Below are 13,933 nucleotides of genomic sequence, written 5' to 3'. Positions count from 1 at the left end.
ATATATATATATATATATATATATATATATATATATATATAGGGTGGGGTTCTGCTACAAAGTTCATTTTTCCTACAAAGTGTACAAAGTCTTAAAACACCACAATTTCATCCATAAAACACGCTCAAAACCCACAAATAACATAGTGAAGCTCACTAAAACACAATATCCAAACCCTAACATTCTTTAAAAATTTCAAACACACCATCGTACAACTATGAATATAAAACACAATATGATAATCAACATAAAACACACTAATGTTAGTCATTCGATAATCAAAGCCTTATCATTCAAAACACAACACAAAACCCACAAATATGGTGTTTAAGTAACCTCCACTATGTTATTTGTGGGTTTTAAGTGTGTTTTATGGTTGACATTATAATGTTTTATGACTTTGTACACTTTGTAGGAAAAATGGACTTTGTAGCCAACTCCCACCCTATGTATATATATATATATATATATATATATATATATAGGGGATGGATCATGAGAAAACTAGTTTAAGTAAGAAAACCAAAAAACTAACTAAAAAAACCTAAAAAAATACCAATTTTTTTTTTTTACAATTTTTTAAAGAAAAATCGCTACTTTTTATGTATGGAAAAAAATTTTCAAAAAAAAAAAAAAAATTTGTTGTACTGCACATGTGTACTAATACGGAAAGCTTAAACCACTTAACCCACCACCCACCGACACCCCCCCCCCCAAAACCTAAACCCCCCCACCCCCCAAAAACCTAAACCCCCCCACCCCCACCCCCCAAAAACCTAAAACTAAACCCTAAACATAAACCCGAAAAAAACCTAAACCCCCCCACCCCCCCCCCCCCAAAAAAAAAACCTAAACCCCCTCCCCCACACCCAAAACCTAATCCTAATACTAAACCTCCAAAAAAACTAACCCTAAAAGCTAAACTAGACTCAAAAAGCTAATTTTAAGCATGTAATTCAATTGTAGTACATGTTATATTGCACATGTGCACTACTATAATAATAGTGTTGAAAACAAGACGACACCATAAATCTTTTTTTATGTCATAAAAAATATGCTCGAATATACTTGAATGAAAGATAAGAAAATTTGTGATCTTATGGTGCCATTTTTGTTTTAAAATGATAACGTATGGAGAAATGGGAAATGTTTGAAAAGTTATATATCTTTTTTTCCAATTTTACCCCTCCTTCATTAAAAGTCCCCCTCCTTCATTAAAAGTCTCCCTCCCCCTCCTTTTTAGTGGATTTTAGTTAGTTTTTTCTAGTTTTCTCATTTATATCTAGTTTTCTCATTATCCTCTCCCTATATATATATATATATATATATATATATATATATAGAGAGAGAGAGAGAGAGAGAGAGAGAGAAATAGTATATCGTACAGCTTAACGTACTTCACGTACAACAACGTGCGTGATTTGTTATATAACATGCGCGATTAATGTTTTCAATATGCGTGATTATTGTGTTTCAACATGCGTTATTATATATATATATATATATATATATATATATATATATATATATATATATATATATGGTTAGGATCGTGTGAGAAGCACTAGGCTAATTGAGAAACTTGAGAAGCATTCTGGACCACACATTTTTTTAAGCTATTCGTAATATACACATATGTATAATTTAAAATTGACTATATACACATGTGTATAATTCAAGATTTGACAATATACATATATGTATATAGTTGATTTTAAACTATACATATGTGTATATTACGAAAAGCTTAGGGAAATGTGTGGTCCAGAATGCTTCTCAAGTTTCTCAAATAGGGTGGACTTCTCTTAGGATCCCTACCCTATATATATATATATATATATATATATATATATATATATATATATATATATATATATATATATATATATATATAGGCCGGTTAACGTACAAAATCCCTTAACGTACATTGCGTACGCGATTCAGTATCAACATGCGAAATTGAGTTTATAACGTGCGACTTTCATTTCTATATATACATGCGACTTTCATTCTATACATATATGTATATGTACATGCGATTTTATACATATATGCATATGTACATGCGAAATTGACTTTTATACACATATGTACATGCGAATTCATTATATAAACATGCGACTTCTCAAAAACATGTTCATGCGATTTCACATTTTCCGTAATATAACGTGCGATTTTGCCTCGCGTACGCAATGTACGTTAAAGCATATTGTACGATATACTTTATATATATATATACACACACCAAGAGGCATCTTTTGTCACTTTGACACATTTGGCCTCCTAGCGGCAGAAGCTATCCAATTCCTGACCAGAGTCTAACAGGTCATCCACAACAATTGTTCAGCCCCAGGGGACAAGGTTTTGTTTTGGTAGATTAGGGTTTGCAATTCGAAAAGGGGTGGCGGCGCAGCTTGTTGCCCGTCTACCTTCTGTTTTGATGTAACTTGATAAGTATGAATGAAAAAAAATTAAAAAAAGAACATCAAAAGTGTAATAAGTTCATAGGCTCGACATATAGTTTTGAGTTTTCAATCTTTCTTAACTCTTAAGATTCTAGAGCTGGTTTGGTTTTCAAAATAAACAAACTAATAATGTGCCCCTTTAATTTATGTTCATCTTTTAATATAATAACTTTATTTATTTTTATTTTCATTGTAGACTTTATTGGTTACGTTGAGGAACATGATACAATAGTACGACATGGAAAATCATCTTAAATATGAGAAAAATATTGGTACGCACATATTTAATCCACGAATTAATTTGATACCGTCAACAAGAAATTTCCGTCGAAGTTTCATGAAAGACAATTTCCATTATTTGAAAGTGTTTGGCGATGATAATAAACAAGAGTTAGGTTTGTAATGTGCACAAAATGCAACATATAAATTACATCAATTGTGGCATAAAACTAACCATTTTTTAGTACTAATGTTGGAAAAAGTATGCTTTTGTCTTCCTTTTGTATTTTCAGGATTAAATGAGCTCAAATGAACAAAAGAAGCAAAAAGACAGCTAAATCTAACATAAATACAAGAAAAGGAACAAAAGTGGCATGCCCGACCTCCCGACAGCATCTTCCCAAGCAAAACAAAGAAGACAGAAGACTGAACACGCCCCGTGCTCATTGAGCACGGGGCCGTGCCCAAGTGGCAGCAGAAAAGACAGTCATAGAAGCTTCCGTTGCCCACCACGGGGCCATGCCCAGCGGACACGGGGGAGTGGTCAACTCCCTGCAGGCGCATTTATTGAAATTGCGAATTGCAATTAATGAAAAGAGAGTCAGATGGACACGGGGCCGTACCCAGCGGACACGGGGCCGTGCCCGAGCTTCTGTTCAGCCTATAAATAGGAGTGTTTGGAGCTCTTGCAACTCATCCCTTGGCACACCACCTCTCTCACACTTCACCCACCACCCACCACCATCACAACACCATCATCCATTGTCCATCATAGAGTGTGTGAGTCGTCTCGGGATCCAAGATTGATCGTAAGAGTTCTTGACAATTAGGACTGTATCCCTGCTGACTCAGACTACTTAGCCAAGGGTAACGTCGCCTTCAAAAGAGGGGCCTACCACATTATGCATTAATAACTTAATTAATTATCTTTCAATAATCCGACCCTTTAGGATTCTATCCTTGCTGACTCAAACTACTGGGTTGAGGGTAATGTCGCCTTCAAAAGAGGGGCCTACTACAATAACTAACATAATCTCTTAAACAAGTGCAAAAGTGCAAAAATAATCAAAGTTTACACTACACACGAGTCGGATCCAAGTGATTCATCTTGTCTATCTGTTTTATTTTTATTTTATTTTTCAGCATTTTAGTTAGTTTTATTTTCTTAGTTTAAAAACCTTTTTCTAACTTTTTGATTGATTAGACGTTGAGGATAAACCGGTACTAAAAGCTCTTGTGTCCTTGGACGACCTCAGTATCTTACCAACACTATACTACGTCCACGATGGGTGCACTTGCCCAAATGTGTGTTTAGTGTTAGTAAATAACGTGTTTTATAAATTTAAAACTTGGCTAAAAAGTGTAAAAAGGGCTTAAAATATATACCTAAATTATATTACACCTAACGCACATCAAGTTTTTTTGGCGCCGTTGCCGGGGAGACAAGGATTTTAAGAAAGTTAGGAATCAACGGCCTAATCATTTTTCTATTTTCTTTTTCTTTTTTTTAGGATTTTCTTAATTTTTCAGCTTCTGCAGAAGTCAGCACGGGCCGTGCCCGCTGAATACGCCCCATGCCCAATCATTGGAACTGGCAATCTTGTTTTAAGTCAGACAGTAAGCTGAACACGGGGTCGTGCCCACCCAACACTCCCCCGTGCCCAAGATTCAGTTACTGAAAACAGAACCGTAAGATCCCGACGGTTGGTAATTTCTGACACAATAATGAGTGATAATGATTTTTTTTACTTTCGGCACTCTTATGGTACGTGTTGTCAATTATGTGGAGGCGGTCATAAAGAATTAGAATGCTATTTTCTAAATTATAAGCCCCACTATATAGACCCATCATTTGCCTGTAGCCTTAAGAGGGGCGAAAGTAAAAATAATCCTTATCTCTCCCTCGAATGCGCCCAGCCAGATATTTTAGGAGAAATGCTTCTTGATGAACTATTTTAACTAGGAGATCTGATTCTTAATTGGTTAAAAGAACTTAAGATGGATTTCCTTAATTCATCTCAAGACGATGACCGAGAAAAAGTGTTGGGGGTCGCATTCAAACAACCGCGTTGCTCCCACTAATACCTTCAACTCTAGCGAAGACTTGGACGATAGTTGTCCCTGTGCCGATTGTGCCGTGAAGGACTCCCCATCGACTTCGTTCGATGCATACATAGACCTGATCGATTTGGCATACACCTTCTTTAACGAGAGCCCGGGAAAGGGTTGGACTTGTCCACCTACATTTAGCATAGGAATCACCCTCACCGACAACCTCTTGCGTTCTCGTCTTAATCTAGATCAATTAAGGTATCTTAGGCACTTTGGGGTTGTTACATCCAGTAAGGAACCGCCCGATCCGGATAAGTTCCTTAAAAATAAGCAAACTCCATAAGACAGCTTCCAGACACGGGGCCGTGCCCAGGTCAACACGCCCCTGTGTCCACCAAAAGATTCTCTTCTGATTTTATCAGAATATGGACAAAAATGTGTCAGGATTCTGTCTGCACATGGGGCCGTGTCCAGCCGACACGGGGCCGTGTCCAGCGTGCTGTCGTTTTCTATAAATGCAGCATGATTCCTGCTCATTTGGACCACTTCAAAAGACAGAGATTCCTGGTATCTTCACTCATACTATCCTAGGTATGTTCTAAAAGAAGGTTCTCAAACACCTTCTTGTCTTTTCCACTTTTGTTCATTGCCTTCTCCTTCAATTTCCAACCACTACCTCCATTAAAGCTTGGAAGCTTCATGATTCCAACCTTTATTGTGATGTTTGTAAGGTCATTATTCAAGGAATCTTGCTTGAAGTAAGTTATATCACTCTGTTTTAAATTATTTATGCTTAAACGTTACTTACAAACAAAGAAAATAATTTAAAACTTCAAGATTCCTTGCTTTAAAATCCTACAGACAACTGGACACGGGGCCGTGTTCATTGAACACGGGGCCGTGTCCGAGTTACTGTTTCTTAAAAATTGAGTTCTTTTCGGTTTGTTTTCCTAGAATGGCGAGCAGAACAAGCGGAGCATCTTCATCGCACTCAAGGAACAATCGACAGGGGAGAAGGTCATCAACGGCGGAAGACTCTCTTGTAAACTATGTTTACGCATTAAGAGAGGCTATTGATGAAATGACAGGGGTGGAAGAAGCATTGGTCGATCGTATCAACCATCTAACGGTGGGACTGGAAGGGTGTCTCCGGGAGGTCAACCTCTTGCACCAGAGGTTGAACATTCTCGCATCTCCTCCTTTGGTGCCTATAATAACCCAAAGGGCATGGAACGTGGTGCCTGAAGTCATCATAACAGCCGAGTGGTATGCCATGCACCCGGGGCCTCCTCGAGACATATTGCAAGGAGTCCCGGTTGGTGTTTCCCCTCCTCCGCAAGATGTTGAGGAAAACGAAGCCGCCTTCTTCCTCCCAAGAGAGATAGAAGAATGGCTTTAGGAAGATAACCCTCGGCCAAGAGTCCTACTACAATACCGACGATCTATTCCCGGGATTTTGGTTCTTAATGAAAAAAAATGGGACTCCGTATGATAATTTTATGTATCACTCGACCTATCTAATTTAGGTCTTTTAACTTTTTATTTCTTCTTTGTTTTTAATTTCCTAGGACTATGTATCTCTCTATGGATTTTTAATGAAATGATGGTTTAAGGTTTGGATGATGTTGTAATTAATAAAACACACTCGGGATGGTGAAGGATAACAAGAGAAATGAGAAACATCACCCCATACACGAAAGCAGGGCCATCCGACAACAAATTCTTCATTACAGTAAGTTCAGCACGGGCCGTGTTCGCCCAACACGGCCCCGTGCTGAACAATCTGCAGAAAATCGCCCAGTTCAGGTAACTGGACACGGGCCGTGTTCACTGAACACGCCCCCGTGTCCAGGCTTCTGTTTCTTTTATTAATTTTTGTCACTGGCACCTGAACACGGGGCCGTGCCCGGTCACCACGGGGTCGTGTCCAGGATGCCAGTAACATAAAATTTGCTTTCAACACTCTTTTACACATTCAATCAACCTAAAAACTAATTTTTGGGACACAGTGAGGACAATGTGTAATTTAAGTGTGTGTGTGTGTGGGGGGGGGGATGCTAAAACCTTGAATCTTGCAAGTTCTAATAACAAGCCTTACACAAAACTCTATTGGAACCGCTAATCACCCCAAATTTTTTTCAAAAATTTTCATTTTTCTTTTTACTTGTCTAAGTTTAAGTTGGGAATTCAAGTTCTAACAAGGTTATATTTTTACAAGTTTACAACCGATAGCGTCGTGATAAAAAGAACCAACATAAGAAAATTATGAAACGGCATGACAAGCTTAGTTAAAATTTGATTATATATACTTGATCACATAAAAAAAACCTTTCTCACAAAAGTGAGTTTTGAGCCTTTATCGAGCATACAACTACATATCTTTACACTAAATGCTCATTCTTCGTTTCTTGTGTGAATAGCCGCTTGGTTCGTACTACTCTAGAACTTGCCACGACAATACATTCCCGGTCCTTACCAACTTAAACCCAAGTAAGTAAATGATGGAGGCATTAGGACTAACTTTTTTTTCTACACCATTATTTTTCATTTTTTTTACCACCTACCCAAAATCCCCCTAGTTAACCCCTTTGAGCCTAAACCTTTTCATTTCTTAACCCAAAACAAATCACCCTTTTTACCCACCTAAACCTTTTTATTTTAACCCTTTCTTTTAGTAACAACGTTCGGTTTTCTTATGACTTGAATATATATATATATATATATATTGATGAAACCAAATAAACAAACAAGTCCATCAAAAATAAATTTGTTTGAAACAAATGGTTCATCAAAATGAAATAAAAATGTGAAAAATAAAAAGTCTTTAAAACGACGTTTGTTACGTTTTTCGCCCTTTTACTAACCACTAACCCAACCACCCACCTTTAGCCCAAGCTTAACCCTTCACCCAAAAAGTCCTCTTGATATTTACAAAGCTGTATAGTTAAAAAGGAGGAGGATTGATTGCTTGGCAAGCTTATGGTAGGAGTAAGTTCCATGCCGCTCTCGAGTGATTCACTAAAAATACACCTTCGGCCGAGTGTTGAGTGATTCCCCGTGAGATATGTGAACTTGTATATAAATGAAATTTTAAAAAGGTATGTTATGCCCTAATAAGTAATTTATTTTATGAAACGTTTTTAATAAATCATGACGAATATGATTGTAAATAAATAAAAATAAAACCTAAATAAAGAATCTTGGAAATCCCGACACTCTATGACAAGCCCAAAAACCTTCTCTTTTACCCATTCCATTTGGGTGTGTAAGCCACATAATAAAGAGTTTTGCTTGAGGACAAGCAAAGATTCAAGTGTGGGGGTATTTGATGTGCACAAAATGCAACATATAAATTACATCAATTGTGGCACAAAACTAACCATTTTTTAGTACTAATGTTGGAAAAAGTATGCTTTTGTCTTCCTTTTGTATTTTCAGGATTAAATGAGCTCAAATGAACAAAAGAAGCAAAAAGACAGCTAAATGTAACATAAATACAAGAAAAGGAACAAAAGTGGCATGCCCGACCTCCCGACAGCATCTTCCCAAGCAAAACAAAGAAGACAGAAGACTGAACACGCCCCGTGCTCAGTGAGCACGGGGCCGTGCCCAAGTGGCAGCAGAAAAGACAAAGTCATAGAAGCTTCTGTTGCCCACCATGGGGCCGTGCCCAACGGACACGGGGGCGTGGTCAACTCCCTGCAGACGCATTTATTGAAATTGCGAATTGCAATTAATGAAGAGAGAGAGTCAGATGGACACGGGGCCGTGCCCAGCGGACACGGGGCCGTGCCCGAGCTTCTGTTCAGCCTATAAATAGGAGTGTTTGGAGCTCTTGCAACTCATCCCTTGGCACACCACCTCTCTCACACTTCACCCACCACCCACCACCATCACAACACCATCATCCACCACCATCATCCATTGTCCATCATAGAGTGTGTGAGTCGTCTCGGGATCCAAGATTGATCGTAAGAGTTCTTGACAATCAAATGCCATGTTTGCCTAAGTCTCTTACATCACTTGGTGAAGACAAGTGTTTAGTGTAATACTTTTTATTTTTAATCTTTTGCACTTTTTAATTGGTTTTATATTAATGACTTTAATTACTAGTTTCTTATGTTGAAGGTGATTCTTCCTTATCGTTTGTCCGTGGTGTCTTGGCATTATTTTACTGTCTATATAAAATAAAAGATTTTCACCATTCATATCTCCACGGTCTATATGGAGGTATGTTGGCTACCTGGTCGGGGGTTAAGGGAACGGTTTGGTAAGAGTCTTGCCATCGTTCAGTGTATAGATCCTGCAAAGGACCTGGGTCAAATTTAGTAGGACCTCTTTCAATACCCAAAGGTATTGGATGGCGGGGGTCCAAACTCTTTGATCCCCTCATAAGTTAAACTACTATTAAAACTTTAACCCGGCTACTTAGGACTGTATCCCTGCTGACTCAGACTACTTAGCCGAGGGTAACGTCGCCTTCAAAAGAGGGGCCTACCACATTATGCATTAATAACCTAATTAATTATCTTTCAATAATCCGACCCTTTAGGATTGTATCCTTGCTGACACAAACTACTGGGTTGAGGGTAACGTCGCATTCAAAAGAGGAGCCTACTACAATAACTAAGATAATCTCTTAAACAAGTGCAAAAGTGCGAAAATAATCAAAGGTTACACTACACACGAGTCGGATCCAAGTGATTCATCTTGTCTATCTGTTTTATTTTTATTTTATTTTTCAGCATTTTAGTTAGTTTTATTTTCTTAGTTTAAAAACCTTTTTCTAACTTTTTGATTGATTAGACGTTGAGGATAAACCGGTACTAAAAGCTCTTGTGTCATTGGACGACCTCGGTATCTTACCAACACTATACTACGTCCACGATGGGTGCACTTGCCCATATGTGTGTTTAGTGTTAGTAAATATCGTGTTTTATAAATTTAAAACTTGGCTAAAATGTGTAAAAAGGGCTTAAAATATATAACTAAATTATATTACACCTGACGCACATCAGTTTGTATTCAAAATACTCAATTTTCACTCATGACCAATTTTCACTGATGACTAATTGTGTGTCGCATTATCAAGAGTAAAAAAGCAAAGCAAAGCTATTGTTAATTTACTAATACTAGATAAGGATCACACTATTACAAATATAAATGCAAATATTGTATACAAGGAGATATTTATAAATTTATGCATTATTTGTATATTTTTGTGATTTCTAATATATTTTATACATCTCAGTTAGAGTTAAATGTCATTTTAGTCCATGTGGTTTGGGCCATTTTCCCATTTTAGTCCAAATGTTTCATTTTTCGCCTGTGGGTCCAAAGAGGTTTCACTGTTGCCATTTTAGTCTACTGGTTAACTTCATCCATTTTTTATGTTAACGAGAAGGACAATTCAGTCATTTTATATGGCCGAATTGCCCTTATAGTTAACAGAGTTATATATAAAATGACTGAATTGCCTTTCTAGTTAACAGAGTTACATATAAAATGACCGAATTACCCTTCTCGTTAACAGAAAAAATGGATGAAGTTAACCTAGTGGACTAAAATGGCAATGGTGAAACCTTTTTGGATACACAGGCGAAAAATGAAGGCGAAAAATGAAACCTTTGGACTAAACTGGCAAAATGACTCAAACCAAAGGAACTAAAATGACATTTAACTCTCTCAGTTATTTGTGTCAATATGTAATGTTAGTTACTTATAGCCAATGTTGTAAAAATCGGTATTAATCGGCGCCCAGGCGCTAGTCGGCAGTTGGCTGATTAATTTTGAGCTAGTCGGACAATTAGTTGGTAGTCGGTCCAAATCGGTGCAAGGCGGCCCAAATCGGCCCAAGTCGGCCAAATCGTTTCTAGTCGGCCCACTTTTTTTTTTAATTTAAATCTGGCCCAAACAAATGTTTTTAACCATTAAATACATGGCCCAAGTTGTTTAGTTCCAATCTAACCAAAAAAAAAAACATGTTTCTAATCCATTAAAACATATTCCATAAAATGAGGTAATGATTGATATGTTAATGTTTGAATGTTTACATACTTAAATTTCAATGCATCAAACTTCATTGTTTGAATTTTGAACTATTTTTAAGTATTATATTTATATTAATGTGTGTATTGAATGTTTAAATACTTGATTTGCTATGTTTAAAACTTAGTTGTTTGAATTTTAAACTATTTTTAAGTATTATATTGATATTAATGTACGTGTGTATATATAAACTAAAAAATTATATATAAAAATATTCTGATCCGATTAATCCCGATTAATCCTGATTAATCCCGATTAATCCCTAGTCAGTACTCCACCGCCCGACTAGCGCCTAGCGATCTCTACAACACTGCTTATAGCTTTAAAGTTATATAAATTTTATTAGTTACATCTGTGTGTCATACGGGGAAATAACCTAGTGGTGCGTGTCTATATATATATATACATAGAAACTGTGAAGAGTTCAAATGAGAAGAAATTTTTTGTAAAAAGAAAAAAGAATAACTTTCAACCAATAAGAAGTTTCATTTTACTTCATTTAATATTTGCATTTAATTTTAATATAAGGGTATATTTGTAAACTTAAATAGATCATTAATTTATAGTCTTACTCTTTAATAGCTAACTATATTAAATTTGTAACTTATTATCAAAATATATATTTTTTTTTCAAAAAATAAAATAAAAATAATTTAGAGTGCAGGATAACTTACTAGATGTGTTGGATAAATTACGAGTTGTGTAGGATAAATTTAAATATTTGTAGGATAAATTTTTAAAGGTGTAGGGTAACTTTTTATGTGTGTAGGTAAAAAAAATTAATGTAAAGAATAATAGTTTTTATGAGTAATTAATTACTTAAAGATAGTAATAAATAAGATTAAAGAAAACTACTTAACATTTTACAATTGTATCATTTGTTTTTTTTATTGTCAATTAAATTTTCTTTTCAAATGAACCTCTCTTTTTTGAACCTCCCCTATAGAAACTTACCTTTATATATTTTTAATTTTTAATGAAATTATTTTATCCAAAGAAATTAAATCCCCTGTATTTAATGGAATTAAAGAAATCATGATTATTTTCTCCTGAAATAAAGTTCAAATTAAAATGTCACAATATTCAAACAATCCCATGATTAACAATAAATACGATTGAGATATGTTTTTAAGGCATTATTTAATCTAGTCTATAAGTCATCATCCACCGTTGAAGTATCACCCGTACCTGTTCTAGACCGCTTTAAACCACCACCACCACCATCCTCCGATGACAACGACGGTGGAGACACGGCTTCCTTTGTCCTGCGGCGCGGAGTCACCCTCACCGGCTCTGCCACGTTGATTCCGACAAGATGCGGAAAATTTAGCATCGCTCGAGACCCACGAATTTTATAAGCTGCTTTATCGTAAGCGAAAGCTGCATCCTCTGGCGACTCGTAAGTCCCCAGCCATATCCGAGCACCACGCTTCGCTGGATCTCTTATCTCGGCTGCAAACTTCCCCCACGGCCGTCTTCTGTATTTAGAGAATAATGAAAACCCCGTAAAATTATCTATTAAAAATTAACTATTTACATGAGTAGAATGAAAATTAATAAAAAATAAAATAAACTTAATCAACTTATATCTTAGAATCAGCCAAAAATTAAAATTCATTTTTACCTAAACGTGTAAAAAGAATTTGACGCATAATGTTTTAATTTATTTAGGCATGCTCTTATACAAAAACATCTTAGAAAAAAGAAAGAAAAAAAAAAAAAAAAACACTAACTAAACATCATTCCTAAAACTTTAAAACAAAGTGTGCTATTTTTTTTCTATGCTTTTAAGGCAAAATATTTTTTAGCATAACTATAACTCTACTCTCTATGTCGGTAAAGATTATTACAATAACATTGGATATAAAGTAGTTAAATGAGTCGTATTCATGTTTAGAACTTATGTTGTTCGCGTCGTTAGATACCTTACGAATGTAGGTTGTCTCATCCACATGAAGGTAGGATTTGAAACGTGTATAAATAACCGTGTGGACTACTGAGTGTTTGATATGTATGTGTGCAAAGTGTGTTTTCTGGCTGTAAACGTTTAAACAGTTAATGAAAACATTGAAAATTAAAGCAATCTTGTATTGTCACCTAATCAAAATGGATTCTGCACAATTTGACTAGGTTATAGATATTACCTAAGCATAAAGTCTACAGTAACTCTAACTAATATATTATCAGTGCTACCTGACACCACGAAACTTCCTCCACTCGGACGGTGCGTGATTGCCTTCCGCCGCCACCTGGTCCGGTTCTTGCTTCTTCATCTTTTCTGAAGTGCCCTCCAACGTCACCGCGAGTGAAGTACTCATCACCGGAAAAAGCTCAGAGGTGTCGGAATCATGGAGAATATGGGTTTGAATTGAATCAAGAAAAGAGAGATCGGAATCTGACGTCATAGATGGCTCTTGGTACAAATTTTGTAGTGTTTTCAACAAACTATAAGGTTTTGAGAAGTTATATAATAAGTTTTGTGCATGTATATATGGTTAAAAGGATTTTGAAGTAAACTTTTAACTTTTAAAGTCATGGACTGGGACCATTAATTAAATAGGTATTTTTAATTAAATATAATCGATTCCTTAACGTATTTAAAAAAATAACTAACCACGTTTTAGTTACTTCTCCTATTTCAAGTAATTTATTAAGGAGGTATTTTTTTAAACAATACCCATATTCCTTTTACTTTTAAAAAATATAGATTAGGCTGCAGGGTGTGAGAGCGTGGATTCGAACATTATTTGCCACATAGGACACAATTAATCAAATGGTATACCGCTCCCTTCTTGATTGATAGTGATTTGCGTGGATTAAACTACGTTTACCACGGCCTTCATATTTGATGATTTTGAGACAAAAATATATTAAAAAATAAAAGGGTTAGTGGTTTGGGTTATGACCACCCCCTTAGGGTAGTGGTTTTGGATGGTGGATTAGAGGAGGGTGACATGACGTCTTTGCGGAGGGTCATGGTGGTCATGAGCTAGGATCATGAGCACACCTTTTAGCCTTAGAACCAAATACGAAGTGCAAAATAAATAAGAAAAGTGAAAAAGATTTTAGTCAATGATCTTAAATACGGAGGGTTGAGATTAGTTTTGAAGGAAAAAAAATAAGGGAGGGGCATTTGTTGATTTTATTTC

At 36.0% G+C, this 13,933-nt stretch overlaps 1 protein-coding gene across 2 annotated transcripts; it reads right to left on the bottom strand.

Moving 5' to 3' along the window:
• Window positions 1-11,808: 11,808 nt before the first annotated feature.
• On the bottom strand, window positions 11,809-13,247 carry LOC110900110 (ethylene-responsive transcription factor 13). 2 transcript variants are annotated; one of them, XM_022147011.2, is made up of 2 exons: window positions 12,978-13,247; window positions 11,809-12,262 (listed from the first exon to the last, which is right to left on the bottom strand). In XM_022147011.2, the coding sequence occupies exons 1-2, from the start codon at window positions 13,187-13,189 to the stop codon at window positions 11,935-11,937; spliced, it is 540 nt and encodes a 179-aa protein (XP_022002703.1). In that variant the 5' UTR covers window positions 13,190-13,247; the 3' UTR covers window positions 11,809-11,934. The 2 variants fall into 2 exon arrangements, with proteins under 2 accessions (XP_022002703.1, XP_035837608.1); XM_035981715.1 differs by having other exon boundaries at window positions 11,809-12,259.
• Window positions 13,248-13,933: the final 686 nt, after the last annotated feature.

Source organism: Helianthus annuus, chromosome 13, assembly GCF_002127325.2.
Source record: "Helianthus annuus cultivar XRQ/B chromosome 13, HanXRQr2.0-SUNRISE, whole genome shotgun sequence".
Taxonomy (NCBI): domain Eukaryota; kingdom Viridiplantae; phylum Streptophyta; class Magnoliopsida; order Asterales; family Asteraceae; genus Helianthus; species Helianthus annuus.
The sequence above is the reverse complement of the archived record's forward strand: the minus strand, read 5'-3'. Positions and strand labels throughout refer to the sequence as shown.